The sequence below is a fragment of the Mercenaria mercenaria genome, chromosome 5, assembly GCF_021730395.1.
Source record: "Mercenaria mercenaria strain notata chromosome 5, MADL_Memer_1, whole genome shotgun sequence".
NCBI lineage: Eukaryota > Metazoa > Mollusca > Bivalvia > Venerida > Veneridae > Mercenaria > Mercenaria mercenaria.
In genome coordinates, this window is record NC_069365.1 from 31,083,350 (window position 1) to 31,107,578 (window position 24,229).

Below are 24,229 nucleotides of genomic sequence, written 5' to 3' on the forward strand. Positions count from 1 at the left end.
AACTTTCTCGTTTCTTGCAAGGAGTGCTTATGTTGACGCTTATTTTCTTAGTTTGGCCTGTATTATAATTCCACGGCTTTTCGCCAGAAATTTAGAAAAATGCTGTCATTGAAAATTGTGTTGTGGACATCCAAAGCTTAAGAAATACATTTTATACATTTTGCACTATATACTAACATTAACAAATATCTTTGGCATGCTGCCAATGGTATATAACTAATAATACTTGGCATACATCATAACTGATTTTCAATAAATCAAAATCATATATTTTGTGCTCTAACGACATTTATCTACTTTAGTCATAAAAGTCTATACATTCTTGCATTGTTGATCAAACACAAATCAATACAGATACCAAGTTTTGGCAAACTTATAGTCAAACGCTTACTGAAATCTAATTGTTTTTTTTTTTTTTTTTTTTTGTTTTTTGTTGTTTTTTTTCATTTTGAAAATTGGTTGCATTTCGTTATAGATATTAATTAAGAAATAATAGGTTCCCTGATGTGGTTTATCGTAGAATAACCCGTGTTTTGAGTACTTATGCGTAAGAATATATCACGAAGGCCGTATTTCAATTCTAACACGACATACTAGTATCAACATTGTTAGAAAAATATGGTAACTACTTTTTACGATCGTGCTACGCACCTGCATCGGATGACGTCATTGCACGCGAGTGGTTTATTGCATAATAACTGGAGATTCATTTTACTCTAAATGTATGTAGGTTATTCGCTGGTCGTGTTAGAATAGTCATCTGCTAATGAAAATATATCGGAATATCAAACACTGATTCCATTGAACAGTAACTTGAAAGAAAACAAACTGTGTTGTGTGTTCGGTAGCCGTAATTGTATAATAGTGATTGGACCTCGAATATCATTTTATTTTGTATAATGTACAGAACACATGGTAGTGTAGAAGAGAGAAAATATAAACCCCAAGAAGCAAACAAATGTTCATGACTTTCACCTTACTGCAGTAGTTGATAAAAAGATCTAGCCAGTCCGGAGTGTACACTCACTTTTTAATAGCTATTAGTAGTAGGAGTAGAAGTATTAGTAGCCTTTGTGGCAAAATGACATGATGGAAATGGTGATGATCACTTGAAGAAAGGTCCGAATAAAACTATACAAAAAATGAACAAGGATTTGAGCGACCAAATATATCAATTTGTCGAAAGTATACACAGACATATAAAAATGATGTATGATTATGTAAATGTAGTATGTTTCAAGTATTTCAATGAAGAGCATAAAAAATGTGAAGAAATGGTTATTTTATGACTCCTCTATCATATGGCTCGGAAGGGGAAACATACAGTTGCTTATTGTCCGTCCGCCTGACCAACTGTCCGCAAGTCCATTAATTCTTGTACAGAGAATTTCTCAGCAACCACTAGTTGGAATTCAGCGTCGATTTCATAGAAAGCTCTATGACCAACAGCAGACGCGCATATTGTCTCTATTTTCGTGTTTAATAAGTTTTTCACTGACTGATTTTTAACATCAGTACAGTATAGTACCATTTCTCGTCCAGATTTCTCAGCAACCACTGACTGGAAGTCATAACCTCATAAGAGACTTCACTCCAAAGAAGAGATTGGCACATTGTTTTCATGTTTTTATCAATCACACATGTGATTTTTCAATGAGTTAATGCCCTCTGGTTATTCAACGGTTTTTCCTCAGCTTACAACATGCAGTAAAGTATACATCATCAGTTGCATATTCTTAAAAGTTAAATATCACGCACCTGTTAAGCAAAAGATAAATGAACAACTATCACAACTAATCACACCATATATTTTCACTGGAGCCACGCCCTTGCAATTGAAAAATATAATTCCAAAGATTAATGTTCACAACAACAGTTTGATTCATATGCATGTTACCGAAGTCTCAATAGATTGTACACGATCAAAAGAAGTACTGGATGACAAAAAGTCTCATCCGAGAGATAAAATTTATAAATTTTGCAACAAACTAGGCAAAAATAGTCCACATACTCGTGGATATAACGGTTCGTTCTAAGTCAAATATTTCTGAGCCTCAGACATAAAATAACCAGTTAAGAAGTAAATTCTATATTCTCTACCTAAATATAAGTTTTTGTTACGGCCTGCACGTTTAAAACCAATCTCTGACTACCGTGTCAGGGAGTCGACTCTTCGGCTCTTTGCGGATAGAGCAGTGGACTAGCACCCTAGTGACCCGAGTTCAACTTCCCACCACTGTCAGTTGTGAATTTTCGTTATGAAATGCTATGCTCTTTGATTTGTTACGGCCAAAAGTCTTAAGATTGGGCTCGTCCGGGATACGGACTTCAGAGCCATCTTATCAATATCGCAATTTTACGATAACCCTTTTTTCAGTTCAGAAATACGAGAAAATTATGTAGAAACTTACGATATCGTAACTAGATTGTAAAATAATTTTCATAAGACATCTGTCAGATTTACGAGAATTTTATGAGAGAGTTACGAGAAAGATAAGAGAAAAATTCTCGTTTGCATCTTTATATCTTTATAAGACGTACCTTTATCTCGAGCCAAAAATGGTACTTTCTATGCCAAAATAATTACGCGTCAAAGGGAATATTATGAAGTACGCCAGAGGCGAGGGAAGAGTCGTTCTTGATATCATTAAACCAATGCTGTTTAAACGAAAATAAAGCCATTTTTCTTACTATAAAAATTATATATACAGTGAATGTAAACAATTGAAAACCATACAAACAAAATTCGATGACAATCATAAAAGGGAAACACGTTAAAGGTTAACAATACTTCCACAATCATCTGATATTAACATTTTAACAGAGTGAAATTAAAGCAATTAAAACTTCAGACATAATCATGATAATACTATGCTAGAGTTATTATATGTCAAACTTTATCTGACATGTAAACGTCTCAGTTAAAGTTCAATTATTCAAGTTAACGATTCAATACCTTATACTGCGTTCAGACTACGTTTTTAATCCTTAATTAACTTGGGTTTATTTTTTAAACTCGTTTGCGTCCACACTGTATGTGGTGTAAAACGTAAATTAGGTAAAAGTCAAGTGGGTTCTGTAATATAGCATTAAAACTACCTCTGTCAGGCGGTAGTTTTAATACTATATTAAAAAGTAATTCTACATCATTTTTACAAGTGTGAACGCAAATGTGAGTTAAAACTGGTTTAACAATCCCAAATCCCCAGATCTTACCTTTTGGCGGAAGAATACCACGTGTTTCTCTTTTGTATCAAACAATTTATGCTATGGCTGGCAAAAGTAATTGGAGTGTTGATGAAACAAAAATGTTAAATTGCGATATTGAGTCATGCTGATGCTCAAAATGAACTATAGATGGAATGAACAGAAATTCTTGGATGAACACAGAAGTTTAAACATTGATGAACGTTCTTGTTTCTGTCAGCCTTTGTAACCGTTTTTGCTTATTGCAAAATATTTGTTTACTACCAACATTGCATGTATATATTAAAACCACATTTCTTTGCCTAGTGCGGACGCAAACTAAATTATATTTTGATTGGTTTTTGAATGTCGAATACCAATTATAGCCAATTAGTACCAGATAAAAAAACCGATCTGCTAGTGTGAACACGGTATTATAGGCTTATACCTTATAAAACACGGTGTGGTAAATCGTATCGATCGATTACCTATGGAATGAAACTAAGCCAACTTTTAATTATCTTTATTATAAAACTCTTTGTTTGCACTAATAGTCAATATTTTCCTTAACAAGGAAGTCATTTTTCTTCTACGAAAACCTACGAACATTATCGAATATACCGTGTTTAACGACTACCGCGCAATTGATTACTGAAAGATATGTTAAAGCTTGTACCTGGTTACCGCGGTTTTTTTCAACATAAAATACACTAAACCGAAAGTTGTTTATTTCATTCATTTGAATTAATGCGGGAAAAGAAGCTGTTATTTAGTTAATCTTATATTAGAGGATGTTATAAAAGTACTATTAAACTGACTTATTTAGGTATATACCAGAACGGTTAAACATGGATTAAATTTCGAAATTTCTTTATTACAGAAAATTGGAAGTGATGTCAGGCCGGTAAGTGAATATTAACTGTGTCTACCTTATAACCGTCAAAACCTTCTAGAGATACTTTGGATGTTTTGGTGTTTATCAGAAATAATCGTTAGTTGTAGATTAAATGATATGAGCGGATAGAGATTTATTTATTTGTTTTGGATTTAGGACTGTTTTTCATCAGTATTTTAGTCAATAATATGTAACGGCTAGCAGTTAACCTAACTTGTGTTCCAGGATTATGTACCAGTACAACCCTGTTCTCCGCAAGTAACTGCTAACTTTCACACATGCATCAGAGGTGGAGGATGAATGATTTCAGACACAATCTCTTTTATCAAATCATCCCGAGAACGTAGCCCGGGGATTGAAGTTACGACCCTGCGACCCGTAGATTTCCGCTCTCCATATTGTGCTAATCGGGCGGGCTGGATACAGATCTAATCAGTTATAATTGACCTTTGCAATAGTATATTTACATTCCGCTAAAATAGTTTTGTGAAATATTTCATTAGCCAGTTCCTGGCTGAATTGTTAATTTTGTCACCTGAAAGTATTCTTCATCAAGAGATAAAAAAAAAATGTGTGAACTTTGCTCCTACTTTTCTTAAACATTATTTTGTGAATACTGACAGAAAATGTTTATACTCGCCAGTTTTTTATTGAATGCTAGATCTAGCACACGACCCTTAAAACAACAATGCAAGTAATCTATAGCCCGTCGCGAATTCAACAGCAGGTACATTTTGAAACATTTTGGTATGCTATATAGCTGCTGCAAATGATAGGTAGATGTCTGTGACGTTATATTTTCCTTTGCCTGTATTAGTGATCAAACCGAAGTTTTTACTTTCGTCAGTTAAATGTCCTTAAATCTAAATTACTTCATATTTTTAATGATAAGGCTAAAAAATAGACAAATCATTTAAAATGTGTAATAAAAATGAATGTAACACAATATAAAACAAATGGGTCAGTGGGCGAATTATAACCCTAGACACTCATAGGTTAAATTATACAAATGCAGTTCCTTTTTTATTTCATCTTGAAACCTCATTATCTGTATTTTGGAAAAGTAGACTTGATAATGCATCTCTTTATATATACAATCTGTTGTATGCCAGGTGTAGCTGTTACACACATTCATTTCCGTTTATCAAGGTTTTGCTTCTGTCTCAAGCCCTGTAGTATATTTTATGCAAAATATTCTCACCTCTAAGGTATCTTTTGATATCACAAAATGTGACAAACAAAAATGAGTTTCATTTTGTTTTATTAAAGATACAAAAGAGAACAGCACTGGAGCTCGGACTACAGCGAGGGATATAAGTCTTTGCCTGATATGACTTCTTCCAAATCTAGAACCGATATTCGAAAAAACAAAGAAATTCGCCTGAGAAAGCTGCTGGGACTACTTTCGACAGATGTCCAGGAATTAACAACTTCTTTATGGAAGGATTTGGATAACGAAGAAGTATAGCGGTTTTAAAATCAATGTTTTCAAGAAAAAAGTTCAGTTTGCTATGATAAATCTACAAGAAATTTTGATAAAGTAGAATTCAGTAAAAACTTCTAGAATCACATGGAACGAAACAAAATACAACATATCACAGTACATGTATAATATATGGTATTTTGATTTCACAGTAGAAATAAAATGTAATCACCATGTATGAATACCAACATGTTTTACTTTCAGAGCGATTTTCAAACAAAAGAAAATGAGATCTCCTTATTAATGAACAGAAACAAAGCTCTTCAGGACGAAAATGAAAGACTCAAATTTGAAGCTTCCACAAAATTGCAAAACGAAGCAGACGCAAATATAAAAACACTTCAAAGGAAGATAAATGAGTTTGAAAAGCAAGCTGAAGACGAGAAACGAGCTCGAGAGGAGGCCGAAAAGAAATATCAAGAAGAAAAGAAAACAAACGCTGAATCTCTTAGAGCATATCAAAAGACCATTGATCAACAGAAAAATGAAATACAAACTCTAGAAAAAGAGGAAAGAAAAGCTAAAGCGGAACTCTTAAAACGTTACGAAGAACGTGCCATTGCCAACACGTCGTCTGGGAAATATGATAACCTAGAAAAACAGCTTAAGAAAACAAAAGAAGAGCTTAAGAACACCAAGGATGAACTAGAACATACCAAAACAAGGTTAGTACGTTAGTAAATATTACCTCTATCAGTCTAACAGATAGTATTAGTTAATACACTGCTTGTTGGTGACAGGATACGGAATATACGCTGTCATATCCCGTATCCTGTCACCAACAACAACAACAACAACAACATTTATTAGCATAATCGACATATATATGCCTTTGGCTAAAGAACAGTATACAGTTCTTTCAAATCATGCGTATAAATAATTTGTAATCAAGATTTCAAACCCTTAACAAATAAATTTCCTTCAAATATTTACATATATTCCATTGGACTTTTTTCTTAGCAGATGACAAGAAATTGTCAAACATTTTCAGATTTGGCCACGATGTTTTTGGCAAATATTTTGAACGTAAGTTTTTATATTTAGGACAAGTCAATAACACATGATACTCAGATTCTATAACATTTAAATTACAATTTTGACATATTCTTTGATCCCTAGCTATACCACTATACCTTCCAGTTTCAATAGCTAAGCAATGTGAAGACATTCTAAAACAACTGAGTACCAACAAGCAGTGTAAAGATTTTATCTTGCCGACTACCTTTTACATCCTCGCTGTACTAATTGACACAATTTTTATAAAACTACTTACAGTGCAGACTGGAATCCTGAAATCTTCCCTGGTTTCATGCTTTGATTATAGTTGATTAACACCAGCCGTAAAATGAAAAATGAACTGTATTTTGACAGAATCACAAAACACAGAAGCTCATTTATACAGGTTATGAACTGGTTTTGAAAAACGTTTACGTTCCATCCTTTCGGAAAACCATCAGAAATGTTTTAAAACTTCCGCTTTAGTCCCGTTTCCTGTTAATTCCTTTATCTTGCAGGTAGATTAAATGATCCTACAACAAACTGCTGTCTTACAAATGTGTTAATTCCTTTGCTTTTCGATGATTTTACTAAAACAACATTTCAGCCTGTCAACAGTCAAGTTCAATCGCGGCCGTGCCATACAGAGTTACTGTTCTTCTATATAATTTCTACTCGCTTCACGAACCTAAATTAGATAGGAAAAATAAAAGCGGCAAGAAAACACTAAATTTTCTTATCTCGGAAATGATATTTATAGCTTGAGCTTATAATCTGACTTGTTTTAATTACCCTAGCGATGCGGCAGTCATTTTTTTAAATCAAAATTCATACCTGTAATGTACTAGCAGGATATGGAATATATCCTGTCTCCACGTGACGTCTGTTAACCAATAGAAATGCAAGAATCTTGTAGGAGGCGAGATAAAATTAAGTATTGTATAAATGATATTTTCATTAACTGCCCAAGTGAGAAGAGAGCTAGATATATTTATTTTTATTCTAGGCTTAGCGAATCAATGGGAGCAAAACTAACTGACAATAATCCTAACATTGCTGATCTGAGTGATAAAAACCGTCCAACAAAGCTTGCGGAACGTTTTCAAGAAATCTACGATAACGAATGGACAGATGCGTTTGAAGTTATTGCCGAGGACAAATATGACGAAGAAAAAACAGTATCTGTGTTATTCAGTATTCTGATGGTATGTTTGCTATAGTTTTAATATAATATGATAGTTTCTGTTAATATTACTTTACAATTCGAGAAGGTTGTAATACCGATTCATTCTAGCATACATATCAAGATTATAATTATCATTTTATTGATCAGCTAGGAAATAGAGATATATACGAAATGGCATGAACATGCAGACCACTTATATGATGCGTTTGTTGTACAACCATGCACGGGAATAGGGCAATTTCATCAAAATATTATAAGGGGGAAATACTTGTTTGTTTCAGTGTCAGATGTAAAAAATATCTTTCGTTGACTGAACAGTGACTTTTTGTGTGAAAAACGGGTGACAGTTAATTTCATTTAAAGAAACAACAACAAAAGAAACCACACAATTTCTATTTCTTTCATTTGGAATTTGCCGTGCGTAACACAATGAAACGCTTTTAAAACTGATGAAAATCTTATAGGACGAACTTTGTTAATAAATCTTAGACTTATCATACATTATAAGTACGGGAAGAGGTGCTACTCCATACAGGCAAAACAGATAATCATTTTGTTAATGTAATAGAAATACAAGCCAGGAAACACACATGTGATCCATATTTGTTAAAAAAAGTTAAATGTACATACAGACAATGTAATCACCGTTAAATTCTTTAGTCAGTACTTAATCCGAAACATTTTACGAATTTTTGACTACTGTATGTCATCTACAACGGCTTGATTATATAGAGCTTTAACATTAACATTCACAAACAGTTGCCTTAATTTTGCTGGAATTATCAGCACACTACTATCATGTCTTGGCTAGATGTCCAGCATGTCTGTCAAGTCACATTTAACGAAACTTAAAAAAGTATATTCTTGCATAAAAACTACCGTTTTTACTTTATCCGCCCATTATTAAGGGTGAAAAAGTGTATTAAGGGAGAAAAGGTGTATGCAAACAAGGAAATGCACGTGCTGTTAATACACGACTTTTAGTTTTGAAATATTTTCCAGGGACGGAAAGGTATGTGTGTCTGTTACCTATAATAACCATTCTTGTAGTATTATACATGCAATCTAATCCTTAGTAATTATTTGCTATGTTTTGTTGTATCAGTTACCAATCCAAAACGCACTGCCTCCAAAACTGTTAGTGCATTGTACTTGTTTCTCCTTTTGTTTACCCCACCCATTTGTTTAAGCATTAGTTCCGTTCAATTTTTGTTGATAACCGTGAATGTATTGAATGGCAGGGATCATTGGTATAAGTCGGTATCTTTTTATCTAGTTTCTCGTAGAATTCATATAACTCTTGAGAGCTATACACTACGTTCTGACTCATCCGACTCAAAATGTGTTCGTACACAAAATAACTCGAATGTAAAGTTATCATTCTTGAAATTGTTTTATTGGTTACCAAAATATGCAAAATATTTGGTAATGTTATGCTTGTTGGAATGGGAATTAAAAATCTTACTGCAATTGTAAAGTCATCACGTATAAAAACAATATCTTTAGTCGTCGTGTCGTGTTAATAAGCAATAATAACCACAATACACGTTTGTTTTGTGTATTTGTCGAATCCCTTGGGATATGTTCGTGACCTCGACCTTCGGTCTCAGTCACCAACATTCTCGTGGGCTTCTACAGACGTTTTAACGTTAAAACACAAATATTCGTGTATTATCTCATTTAAACCCTCTGCCTTTCATATGCTTTGCGATGTTGTACAAAGCTATCTGTTTAGTTGTGTATCTGACATCTCATGAACATAAATCCTTTACTTCAGTCATTGTTTTTGAGCTTCAAAACGCTTGCCCAAACTAAAACTTTATTTTCAGCGTATGCACACGCTTGCTATAGGACTCATTACTGTACTCGTAAAAAGACGTTTTTCCTTCGGACCTTCGGAAAGATCGGTGGTTCTACCCATCTTACCATCTGTGTCGAGAATATTTGGGGCATATGGGTCTTCCTCCACCCATGAGAAGCTAGAAAGTCACCATCGACCAATAACTGTATCGGTCTGGCGTTAAACCGAACCAAAATACTGGACGAGTATTTCCGAAATTTTCACTGGTGTTGGAAAATTCTATCCACTTATAAATAATTATTGGTAATATGACTCTCGTGCTGTAAATCACGTATTACAAACAACACTTCTAAAGTGATTTCGCGAAGTATTTTTGTATTTTTTACGTACAACCGGATAAAAATAATAATTGTTTTGTTTGCTTTTGAAACGTCTTCCCCATTCTCTTACAATAATATCCCATGGAATGTTTAAAAGTGCTACTGCAAAGAAAATAGTGCTATAATAAAGAAAGTCATTTCCTTTGATTTTATATCTACTGTTAATTGTGACATGCAACACTGGTTGTAAGGGCGGATGGGAATATCCGTATCTAGGGAGACGTAATTTTAAAATAATTGTTCACTCGGTAACTCGTCAGAGCCTCGACGTAGAGGTCGTAATGCACTATATTATGAATAGTCCGATCAAACTGTGTTATTGCAATTTCATGATTAATGGTATTACCAAATATATCTGAGTTGTGTTAGTACAGCAGTTTTCTTGTTCACTTCAGACATGTTTCGAATGTTCATACAAATTTCGGAAATCAAACGTACTACTTGGTGGCGCGTGCGTCCGTCCGTGTGTCTGTGCGTGATAAACCATTCGAAGCATCGGCTTTTATCTTTGCATAGAAGTAGGCGGTATTAAGACTACATGTATATGCATAATACAAGAACCGGTTCGGTATGTCAAAGATTTAAGTCACAAATCAAGGTAAAATCTTGCATCATATTTCTTGTCCGGAGTATAGCTTAAAAAATGGACTTGAAACTGAGATAGAACTACAGGTGTTGAGATAATGTCCTGCAGTGTGTAAAAGCTTGGGCGTTAGGTCAATCTGACATAATATTTAATTCCGGAGCATAACTTGAAGTATTGACTTCAGACTTGACATATAGGTAGATGAAGCAGAGGGCATAAACCTGGTTGATAGGTCAAAGGTTAAGGTCTCAAACTGGGCCCAAATGTGTCTGTCACACATTTCGTGTTAAAATAGTTGATAAACTATTCAGAGTAATACTTTGAAATATAGGTAGGTGGTGATACGACGCTGTGTAGAGCGCAAAAGCCCAAATTTCTCCACCCCACCCACAAACACACGCTTAACATAATAACCATCTTAAAAGAAGCAAATAAATACACTGTTAATACTCACTTGATGAGTGATTTTACTTCCTTCTATGTGTTTAACAGATTTGTCAAATAAATTATAAGTGCATGATTTCATTTAGCTTGTTTCTGAATAAGACAGGTGCTAGGGGACGTGAGGAGTAGCACAACTCTAATGAACCGAATATGCTGCTATGATATTTTTGCTTAGCTTCGTTCTATGCCTCTATAGATCCTCTTATATATTTCATTTTGTATCGCAACAGCAATCTTAATGTGATGTATTGCGGCTTTAAGATGAACTCTGTGTTGTTTCATTTTCTTTAGGATCATTGAGTAAATTCATATTGATGAATAATAGTGTTCCACTTAAGCTAGTGCTAGGGTCATGAGGGCTGCTGCACATTTCATTACCTTTTATCAACAGACTCGATCAAACCGTTTCTTGTACATTTTTCAACTAGTCATAGTTATAGCAGTCTTCAAGTGATGTGTGATGCCTGGAAAGAGACTCCAGGTGTTGTTATATTTTTTTTGTCCTTTGGGATCAGTGTGTATGGATAAAACGGTTACGCGTAAGCTGGTTCTTAGGGGATTGAGGGGTGTTGCACATTTGATTACTCTCATGAACAGACTCAGTCTAACCGTGTCTGATGTTATTTTTCTCCATAACCTCAGATCCCTGTTTCAAATTCAAGTTTGTTTAGTCCTGCCCTTTGTTGTCTCGTTTGGGGCTAACCCATTATTTTATCTGCGGACCATACGCCGCTTTTCAGGGAATTACACGTCACAACACGTGCATCATTGAAGGTTCCATGTGCCGTATGATGCGCTGCGGATGTCCTAAATTGCTTTCTGTACTTTTAGCATGTGTAAATGTTGAGTTCTGCCCAACCCGGAGCTAGAGGGCGTGGACGGTAGTATGCATTTCCACTAACGTCCATGAACAGGCTCAATAATACCGAGCCTGCAACATTTTCGTTTTTGTCATGTTGAACGACCTGTGGAGTTTCCACTATTTCTATTGTATATTTTTACATGTATTTTTCAGGAAACGAAAAGATTCTGTGACCGAGAGGCAGAAAAGCAGATGAAGCACATTCAAAACGCTCTGCTTCATGAATCGAATTCGGTACGTACTCTTTCAATAACAAATGATATCTGTTACGAACAAAATTACATAGACAAAGGGAAATGAACAGATAAACTAATACAAAACAAACATATATCAGAACTGAGCCGGATACTAACTTTGAAAAGTCAGTGGCATAAACACCAGTTGTTGAGTGTACGCACACCCTCAGACCTATTCCCAACGACTTTCATACGTTACATGATAGTTTGACCACAAGGTAGGTTAATCGAACACTAACAATAAAGAAATGATGTAAATCATAAATCAGTCCATGTAAATATATACTAAACAAAACAACCTTCTATACAAAGACTTTACAAAACGCAAAATAAAAACAAGTGAAACAAAATTAGATCAGATGGAGCAGGTCACAGACTTATATTAAAGAGATTCGATCGTTGTTTGATTTAAAAACTGCCAAATTTGGCCTCAACTAACTGTTCCGCTAGATAGAATCAGTGTATCTCAAACTTTTAAATAACTGAGCCCCGATTTCATAAATACTTTAAAAAAAACTTTTCATAATTTTACACAGTACAACTGGAAAACTGCCTTTAAATAGAAGCAATGCGAGTTTGTAAACAACATTCACATAATTGCAATTTGTTAGAAATCTTGTCACGGAATCCGGTTAATATTATTGTAAAGATTTAAACCACTTCAGAATGATAGTACAAATATTTTGTAGCTTATTATTATAGTTGCCCCAAATGTTTTAGGTAGATAAATTTTTATGTCATTGTTGTACATTTGGGCGAATGAGTCCTATTCTGAATTATGTTAATGTATGTACTACGGTAAAAGGCAATTAGGGAGTCCCTTCTATGACGTGATACCGTTTAACCAATCGGGAAACGGCATCTTCCTTCTTCGTAAACATTCCAGAGTTAAAAGGACGTTGTTTCTTTCTTCTAAGTTTTTTTTGCTAATTTCTGGTTTTATCTGTAGTGAATCGATTGAATTTTTATAGTTATCTAATACATACTTTTTTGTTAACATTTACACTCTGGGATATACTATAAATTTCGATGTTTTCCTGTACACGTCGTTGGACTGTAAACTTTGTTGAATAATTCAAAGTGGCGGCGCAATATTAGATAAGGCATTACTATCTGAAATCCATGAATAATATCGTCATGATCCATTTGGGAAGATCTTCTCACATTAGTCTGTGGATACCACTGCAATTTTTTTCTGTAAAGGTACTAGACTCCAGATCTTGGCTATGAAAGATCTTCCTTAAAAGTTTGGTCATATTATACATGAGGTTTTTTGGTCTAAACTACTTTAAAAAGTGCTAATTAAAAACACAATGTCCTAGCCGGAATTCGAACCCGGCTTGCCTCCGCAATAACAAAAAAATCCTATAATCCTGATTTATACACCGCGGAGGAATTTTCGTAGTTAACGACCGTTTATATAAAGCTTTATTACTCTGGGAGTATATCTTCGGTACTCCGTTATAAACGCTTTATAATTTTGAATGGAAAAACTAGTTCAAGTAACAAAATCTCATATATTTTTTTAATAAGTTTCAAAGCCTTCTTAAGAAATACATCAATAGTTTCCTGTTCGTTTTTCTTTCGTTGTTGCTGTGAAATATTGAGGTAAATTCCTAAAATAAATGACATATCAAATATTAAATTTAAAGTGCTAAATGTTAATTAAATTTTCAGGAGCGCAATATCAGCAGTGCAATACCAGCACATGTAAACAAGCAATTGAAAGACAGCAGGAAATCCTTAGCAGAATTCTCAGGGAAACAACTTTACAAGGTACTTGACGTCTTTTTTCCCTGGAGATCAAATAAACGCTACGTTGGTGCATATATAAACCCTATCACGGTCAATACGGGGTCCTTGGTTCGAGCTCTTCTTGGGACACGACTACATCTCGTGTGACACCAGTACTGGTTTTTTTTCAAGGAGCAGACTGGGGGGGGGGGGGGGTTCAAATAAGCCTAAAATTTTCATCAAATCGAATTAAATATATCAGTACAGATTAAGTTGAAAATTGGAAACCATATGTTTTGACTTACATTATCTAAACACTTTTGGTAGGAATCTTTTATCATTGCTTCCTTTCTACTTTAGTTCTGGTCGCCATAATTACAAGGAAATAACACAACCAGACTGGATCAAACTATCACTGTCACTTTGCCTTTGCTTCTAAGAGCTCTCCTTATAAATATCAGTGTATAATTTTAATTTAGTTGTGCAAGTATGTTTGTATTGTTTTGTATTTTTTTAAGTCCGCGTTGATCAGATAGATAAATCCACGTTGATCAGACAGATCTCCACACATGTTATGACTACCTATCTAAGTGTATACAGAAACAAAAACGTCTAATCCTTTGCTTGAAAAGTAGACGGACTGTCGTCCCTATGTTTGTTCTGTCATATTTCTCATATATAAGTGTTCTTCATTAACAGTGGAAGTAACTCTGAATCATCAGGTTGTATCTATATTGATATCTTTATTGCCCCCAACTCCGAACATAGATTTTAGCTATAAAATAAAATTGTGCTGTTTTAATGCTTAAGATTTACGTTAAAAATCCTTGCAGTATATATAGAGAAAATAACCATGCAGTCAGAGAGCCAGACTACATTTACTTGTCTGTCTGTTGAACGCGCGCTCGACTATTCAAAGCATTGATGGAAGTATGCGGTCAAAATATTACCAGAGATTTTCAGACAAAAGAACAAAATATAGATAAGATAAACAATGCACCTGTATTTGTCTTGCGCTATATGGCAATGTGTGACCACGATGGTAAGCAAGTGTTCAATGTTAAAGCCATAAAAGTTATATCAAACTGGTTAAACAGAATATGAAAACGTATCCACAACTTAACTAATTTCTATGTCAAAAAGGGCCATAACTGAGCTAAAGTCCATGTCTTAGTTATGTTGTCTTGCCTAGATATGTATATTATGACAGAAAAACAATTGGTCAAAGTTTCGAAGCCATATAATAAACAGGTTAGGCAAAATATGCACTGGAAATGAAAAATATAACTGATTTCCAAATGCAAAAAGGGCCATAAATTAGCCAAAATAGTTGACAGAGTTATGTACTCTTGCCTACCGATGGAAATCATGATGATAAACAAGTGTTTAAAGTTTCAAAGCCACATGTTAAATAGTTTTGACAAAACGTGGACTTGTACGAAAATTGTTCTAATTTCCAAATCCAAAAAAGGGTCATAATTCAGCCAGAATAGTTGACATAATTGTGTACTCATGCCTACAGATGGAAACCATGATGATAAACAAGTGTCCTAAGTTTTTAAGCGACATGTCAAATAGTTTTGACAAAACGTGGACTTGTACGAAAATGTACCAATTTCCAAATCCAAAAGGGGCCCTCAATTTAGCCAAAATAATGGTTATGTACTTTTGCCTACAGATAGAGACTGTTATAATAAAGAAGTGATAAAAGTTTCAAAGCCATATTATTATATCAAACACTTTACATAAAATATGAACTTGTACGAAAAACTTAATCAAGACTTGTCAGCTAAAAGGGCCAGTAATTCAGTTTTTTGCCTAAAACTGGATACGGTGGAGTACACACGTGTTCAAAGTTTCAAAGCTTTACCTAAAAAGACTTTGTCAAAATGTGGACTGGTAGAAAAAACTTGACCTAGGTGTGACTCCGACGCCGTATTGAGTAGAATAGCTTTGCTTAATCTTAAAAAAGAAAAAATAAGCACAATATGCATCTGTAAAGCAAATTGCTTTGTTTCATCGTTTCTTTTTTTCGTCTTCGAATTTTCAGAAGTATCGAGAGGAATTAAGAGGCTCCTTTACATCAACAGCTACACAGGCGAAATTGGTTCCAGAATATCTTGAAGCATGCTTTAATGTATGCTGGATGATGGCCGTGAGTAATTATTTATTTGTTCTACATAATAGCGGATGATCACTCAAAATGTACGTCTCTATCCTTTTCCAGCTTGTTTAACACTTGGAATTATAAGTTAATTCTACACTCAGAAGGTCAAGAACAGACTATGAAATTGATATTAAAACAATAAAAATCACTGAAACGGTTAACTTGTCTTTCTCAAATACAGTTCTCACAAGTCAACGATCTATAGCAAATAAAATAAAGTAAAATAAAAGAATACTGTATATGTGCAAAATTTGCGTCACAAAAATTGCAAATGCTTACTAAACAACGTTTATATGCGGAAATATATATCTTGTAAAAAAGGTACGATATCAGTTTTTCTTAATAGTAGCTATTGTAAAATCGGTTTAATCGCATTTTACCACCAGTTCACTAGTTCCTGTCTTGTATGATACAAGCAAAGGACCTGTCAACACATCTGATATTTGTTTTCTAAAGATTGGAAAATCTACTCAAATAAAAGATCAGTTTAAAATTTGTTAATGTGCAGAAAAAAAATCTATAACAATGATTAACTGAAAAAGATCATATAACTCACATATAGTACTAACTGAAAGCATGTAGAAACGTGTATATACACAACAATTATCCTACCTGAAGTTTTATTTAGCTTGAATTTATGCGTTGTTCAAGATAATTTTGCGAATATTTTCAAATCGCAAAAATCGCAGAAATTTCCATATCACAAAATTAATCATTTTACAGTACTAGAATATGATACTCCCGTGGTATTAAGGCGACTAACCTACACAATGTGGTGTGAGAATTTATAAAATTAAAAGTTTACCTATATTCACCTTTATGTTGCATACTTGATGTTCTAAAGTCGTTATTTTCCTAAATAAATCAAAAACAAAAACATTCGTCTACCATTTCTGATAAGGGTTTTCCGGATTATAATAAAACGGAATCCCCGGCCTTAAGCGAGCATCTTGCAAACATCAGGTGACAGTGAGAACATGATAATCAACAGAGCGTACAAGAGTTGTATAGGTATCGCATAGTGTAATGACGTTCTAAATAAAACAATGATGTAAAACGAAATCAGCACGCTATCGACCTTAAGTATTGACCTTTAAAAATTGTCCGTATTGTTTAATTAGAGAATAACAGGCTACTGTCTTTTGATATCAATGTTATCGTGTCGAGGTTGATATGGGCTGGAACCCTTTCAGATCATATCTGCCGAGCTTGGTAATATTGATATCAGAAGACAGTTGTCTGTTATTCTATTTATCATGAAACTCATTATATCTAGAACAACATATGCCATCATCTCTTATTTCGTAAATGTTGACAAGTTTCTGAAGCAATAATTAATATATTCATATCATGATCAACAATTAGGCAAGTTCGCCGTCTTATTGGTAAAATTATCCCCCTAGAAAACGCCTGACTGGGCGATATCGATATTTTTATCTAGTTGAAATTTTCCAATAGAATCAAAGAAGGAAAAAACTGAACAAATATTGTTTTCATTACAATGAACGCACAATATTTATTATGCTATTGAAGTGTTTGTAATTCTTTTCTCTTTACAAAGATATAAAATATATTTATTTAAAGTGAAGAAATAATGCTTCCCTTGGCGATTGCTTCCCTTGGCGATTTTTTGGCGATATATGGCCTTTCTATGTCGGTTCGCCGTAAAATCTAACTCACTCACTCCCTTGGCGATTAAAAAGCACCACTATCAGTCTCCTTTTACGGCATACAGTAACTGAATGAAATAAGTAAAAACCTGTGACACTTATCTTATTCTTTCCTCTGTAGTCACTTTATTCATCTTTTGAGAATATATTTTTATCCAATTCTTCAGTAGTTTACGGATTTGAAAATTCATCCGCCCCTGAAACACTTAAACGAAACAATACGGCAGCCATAATGATGTTAACTTCGATAATGTTTATTGACTTTCATATTTTCTTATAAAAATAACAATGAAATAACTCTTAATTATCTGCGTAAAAAAATCATTCTCTTGAATAAATCAAAACATGCTTTATTTCCACATTGTAAAACATTTTACTCAGACAACTACATATACATATCCAAAGCGCTGAATATTTCACTTCCAGTTCAAGACTCAGTCAATTACGTGCCAATAGTGATATATATTGACACGTAGTATGTTTAAATACACACCCCTTCTAATATGGTCTTATGTTTTTCAAGCTTTCCTGTGATATTTTTTTAACCTGTACGGGTTAGTTTTAAAAATTTAGCAACAAGCTTTCACTTTAGTTTAATAAAAGCATTACCACGTCATAATTTCAGTATCGACTGAGTGAAAGATACTACCGACCATATACGAAAATAGGAAACTTTTCTAAAAAGTTAAGCTCTACCGTGGTATATATAATAGGGTTATTATAACAGTAGCTTGGTCTGGGATGCTTTATTCGGCTCGAGTGGATATTGTCAGATCGGATCTCACGAGGCGCAAATTCCACGAGGGCCGAATACAAAATCCAAGGTCTAGCTACTGTTGTAATGACCCTTTTTATACGCCCGAAGGGACGTATTATGTTATGACGCTGGTGTCCGTCTGTCCGCCCGTCCGTCCGTCTGTCCGTTAGCAATTTCGTGTCCGCTCTGTAACTCTTTAACCCCTTGAAGGATTTCAAGGAAACTTTACACACCACGATGTGCAGAGCGCATGTTTTGGATGTCTCGCTTCAAGGTCAAGGTCAAGGTCAAGGTCACACTTAGGAGTCAAAGGTCATATCAGTTTGTTTAGTGTCCGCTCTGTAACTCTTGAACCCCTTGAAGGATTTCAAAGAAACTTGACAAAAATGTTCACCACACTAAGACGACGTGCAGAACGCATGTTCCGGATGACTTGCTTCAAGGTCACACTTAGGGGTCAAAAGTCATATCAGTTTGTTTCATGTCCGTTCTGTAACTCTTGAACTGCTGGAAGGATTTCAAAGAAACTTGGCAGAAATGTTTACCACATTGTAACGATATGCAGAGCGCATGTTCCGGATGACTCGCTTCAAGGTCAAGGTCACACTTAAGGGTCAAAGGTCATATATGAACTTTGCTTTGTGTATATTGCTCTGCATTGCAGTGTTCTTGTTTTTATTTGGCAGATCTCTTTTTTGTACTTACAATAATTTTTTTTTAATTACTTCCCTTTTATGTTACTATAAATAGCTTATTTTGAAACTTCTTTATTATTGGCCGTAGGGAAAAACCGAGACCACTTTTCTGTGGTACAACATGGATGGTACCTCCAATTTTAAGGTATATTTTTACATACCTGTACCTGATAAGGATTTTTTTGTAGACTTTGAATATTTTTTCTGTGGACTTAGATTTGTTTTTTGAAGTTTTCCTTTTGTTGTTCCAGTCCTTTGGGGCTACAACAGTCAAGTTCTTAAAATTTTGCTCCCATCCTATGATGTAAGCCTTCGGGCGTATATTGCCCCGCTTGGCGGCGCTCTTGTGTTGATATGTAGTTATGTATATATATATTTATGAGCATTGTACTGGTATTCAGGGTTTGGTATTTCAGAGTTTCACTTTGCCATATTGTAATGGTGTATTTGATTAGAAGTTCAAGCTAGTGATAATGTTTCCTTTGAGATAGCAAGCAGCAGTGTGGTTTCTTAGATTAATTTTAAGTTCCATAATGTTTTTAATCTTATATTAAAAACTGATAAAGCAGTTGTTCAAATAGGGAATATACATAATTATATGGTTAGAAGAGCACTACTTTCAATATTGCACAAAAACAGTCAAGGCCATAAAGGGAGATAATAAAAAAACTGAGTCAATTAAGCTTTCTATTTTATGATTCGGAAATTCCGCTTACCTCATTGTCAGTTTGGTGGTCCATTAAAGTGATATTCACCACAAGAAGTGATATTCTTATTTATAAACAAGCTTGAATGAGCTACTCTGATACTTGCGCTATACTAAGTATAGAATTGGTGTCAAACACCAACCAGTCATATCCGGTTTCCATAAATGCATGATCAAATCAGCAGCCTTTTCGCATTTCGTTAAATTTGTGTATTGACTGTAAACATTTTTTCTAATGAACAATCTAAAGGAGATATTAACCACACTGCACTTTTTAAGTGTAGTCATAAAATAAAACACTGTATGATTACTGTGAAATCATTAATATTCGTGGGGGATTCATTTTCGTGTTTGAGTCAATCCACGAAATTTGATCCCAACGAACGTGTAAAATTCCCATTCATTTTATGTTCAAAGTTGAAATCCACGAATTCATATCCCCATGAAATTGCCGTTTTGACAAAAACCACGAAATTTCATGCCCACGAAATTAAATGATTTTACAGTATATCAATGAATATCCAAATATGGACCTGACAGGTGGTATTCACCTCCACCTATTGGCTAGTCTGAATATCACTTTGGTTAGGTCCATAAACTTGGATATTCACCGCATTATCATACAATAACTATTTATAATTGTATTAACCAAATTTTCAAATACATGTATATGACCAATCTCTTTAGTTTACATTTACAGAAAATAGAAAATAACAAGAAATTAATACAGTTCAGGTTAATATATACACATTATAAACAATGTCATTATGTCCCTTTAACTACTTGCATACATGTACAGCATTGGAATCTGTTTTTTTTTTCATTTGCCAGATCAAAGAGACATGATCTTTATACGCCCGAAGGGATGTATTATGTTACGACGCCGATGTCCGTCTGTCTGTCCGTTAGCAATTTCGTATCCGCTCTGTAACTTTTGAACACCTTGAAGGATTTCGAAAAAAAACTTGACACAAATGTTCACCACACCGAGACGATGTGCAGAGCACATGTTCTGGATGGCTCGCTTCTAGGTCAAGTTCACACTTAGGGGTCAAAGGTCATATGAGTTTGTTTCGTGTCCGCTCTGTAACTCTTGAACAGCTTGAAGGATTTTAAAGAAAATTGGCACAAATGTTCACCACACGAAATGACTTGCAGAGTACATGTTTCGGATGGCTCACATCAAGGTCACACTTAGGGGTCAAAGGTCATGCCTTTGGGCGTATATTGCTCCGCATTGCGGTGCTCTTGTTTATATACCTTTGCCTTTTTGTTATTTGTAATCGGATGAAATCTTAAATGTTTGTTGATGTTAAAATGAAATGAGTGATGTTTTTTCTCTTTTTTGCACAGTATTTATACAACTGTGCCAGCTCATGTATATTCAATGAAAGTAGTTACTGTTACAATGACACTTTTATTATATACATTCGCTTTTTTGTTATTCAATTTTGTAATCGAACGATATCTTAAATGTTTGTTGATGTTAAAATGAAGTGAGTGATGTTTTGTGCGCAGTATTATACAACTATGCCATCTCATGTATATTCAGTGAAAGTAATCCGGCAACATAAATATAATAGGTGCAATACGGAATTTTTTTCTGCCGGGTCATATTTATATGTGAAATACAATCCAAATGTTTAACATAATGTATCTATATATTTATGTTTTTGCGTACGTGTGCGCGCGCGCGCGCGTGTGTGTGTGTGTGTGTGTGTGTGTGTGTTTTGAGCAGGTCACAATGTCGTTGATACTATAAATTTGCGATTTGGTAAACCCATCATGTTAATTATTTGCAGATTCAGGACCCACCTGTTGTATTTGGACCAGATGTCTATAGAGGAGATACATTTGATACTGATGTATATAAAGCATACACGAAAAATGGAAATACGGTTGCATACGTTGTATGGCCTGCTCTTTTGCTTCATGCAAATGGTCCAGTGCTATGCAAAGGTGTAGCTCAAGGCCTTCAAGACTCAATTCGTCGGTCAAAATCTGCTCCGCCTTCTGGTAGAAAAACAGAACTTCGTGATGATGGAAGAGACCTAAAACAATATGATGAATACTTACCGAATGATCAAGAATACAAAGAAGACTGGAAATATGAAACAGGTGTCAGAGGTTATGGTAATTACGGGACAAAGACAAGTTACACTTTCGAGTCTAAGCCAAGTTACGGAGGTACAGAATCGGACATTCAAGGATACGATACAGTTAAACTGCAGAACGACTTACGAAACCAGATTTACGACCAATCTACCCGAGATAACAGATCGAAACATTTCGGTTACGAATTAGACACTAGAACCTATCATTCAGATACGCGTAACTACCAACCGGTTATTCAAGACTACGACTCTAGTACTCCAGACTACACACATGAATCAACAAAATACAGATCTAAATCTGTCCATCATAGACCAGAAAGTACAAGATTTGGATCTAATTATCACGTATATAATAAGCATTATACTCCCTCTTATCAAACGACCTCCTCTGCAAAGTCACGTCCCGTACAAAAACATACAGACCAGCATCGTTGTGATAATAGGCCTGCTTGGAGGCACTAACTTAAAGTAGAATGACGTTGTCTGTATAGTTACATTTCTCTTGTACATTTGACTAACAATGAATATAAACATGAACTTTTGTTATTCCTGCCAAAGACAAATCATTTAATTAAATGGTATTTTGTTTTCCTACTTTACACGTTATACGGATCTGAAATTGAAACTTCAATGAAAACTGTATTTACATTTGTAAAGGTTAGTAAGCAAACAGGTTTATTTCGCTTTAAACTGCATTTTATCGCTTCTTTTCGAAGAGCAAAGTGTAATTATGGCCCGCATATAAGTCGATTCTACGCTTTATTATTTTACTACGGTTTTGAGCTGGAATAATTCGTATCCTTATAATGGAATACATAGAGGATATTACATGAGTGTCTTTCCATATTGAATTTATTAAACTCGTTGAATAAAATAATAAAATGCGAGGCTCTGCCGATCATTTTATCAATTTTATTCAACGAGTTTAATAAGATCAATGTGCAAAGTCACAAATGTAATATTCTTTTTATCACATGTTAGCCTTTCCTGTCGAAATATCAGAACTTCTACTTTCTTTTTCCATATAAACAAATCAATTTGACCAACGTCTCCTATACTATAAATGACGCCGACGTCAAAGCTTTATTACACTAGTGTATTATCATTTTTATTTAATGGCTTTATTACACTCCCGCGACGTCAAACATGTGATAAATGTTGTTTCTCTTATTTTACAATCGTAAGAGGTAAAATTTAATTTTAAACATCATATATTTTTTTTTGCTATATGGTCATGTAGTAGTTGCTAGTTGTGTTAGAACTGTTATTAACAAATATTTCTCGATGATTACAAGAAAGTATACCTCTATCATAATTTCGTTACTACATTTATTAATAATCTATATAGTATCACTGACTCTCTGATGATAGGGATTAGATAGTAATTAAAGAGACATTTGTTTCAGCATTCTATAATTTTGTCGACCAGTATTTCATATACATGTGTAAATTACATTTGTGAATTATCGATTGATTTAAACGCATACGGTTTAGATTGATTACTGTATACATGTATTTGCAATTTGTATTTCTTTGGTGTATTTATCTGAATGAACCAGTATTAGTTGGCTATTTAACTCAAACATTAAAACAGAAATATATGTTAGTCATTTCCGACATGTATTATGTTATAATTCAGCTCTAAATACTCTATCGCTCGTACTGTCATCATCTGAAATATCATAATTTATAATGCCAACTTGTATCGTGTGGGAAACTGTTATACCCCTTAATGTACACAATAAGGCATCGCTCGTACTGTCATCATTTGAAATATCCTAATTTATAATGCCAACTTGTAACGGGTGGGAAACTGTTATACCCCTTAATGTACACAATAAGGCATAACGAATGACAAAACATGCTTTTGTAGACATTTACATTTCCCATGGGGAGCACCTGCAAATTTTAAAAAAATTTTAGAAACTTATATCAACAAAGAAAAAACAACACTGAATCCAAGTACTGGGATACATATTAAAGACGCCACATGGCACTTAAACATTGTTGAAATGATGTAAAAAGATCCCTTGGAAGCATAAAAAGCAACCAGACAACTTGATAGCAGACTCGTTTGACTGAGTCTGTTCATGAGGGACAACGAAATATGCAACACTTCTCACATCCCTAGCACAATTAAGATGGAATGCGCCCCAAATATTTTTGCCGGATTTCGTCCTGAAATTTATACTATACAAAATTCAAGATATATGTGATTGAGCTTCGGTTTTACTTTGTCGCCATATTGTTCGTGTTTTTTTACTATTGTGTCACAAACATGGCCCCTGACGTCACTTTTCGTGTAAAGCCCAGTTCCGGGTGATTTCGACA

At 34.4% G+C, this 24,229-nt stretch overlaps 1 protein-coding gene across 1 annotated transcript; it reads left to right on the forward strand.

Moving 5' to 3' along the window:
- The first annotated feature begins 3,837 nt into the window (after positions 1 to 3,837).
- LOC123558288 (trichohyalin-like) lies at positions 3,838 to 23,513 on the forward strand. Its single transcript, XM_053543082.1, has 8 exons — positions 3,838 to 4,090; positions 5,351 to 5,543; positions 5,769 to 6,229; positions 7,567 to 7,765; positions 11,973 to 12,053; positions 13,733 to 13,831; positions 15,840 to 15,944; positions 21,587 to 23,513. Exons 1-8 carry the CDS (start codon positions 4,080 to 4,082, stop codon positions 22,358 to 22,360), a joined length of 1,923 nt encoding a protein of 640 aa, XP_053399057.1. The 5' UTR covers positions 3,838 to 4,079; the 3' UTR covers positions 22,361 to 23,513.
- The last annotated feature ends 716 nt before the right edge of the window (positions 23,514 to 24,229 follow it).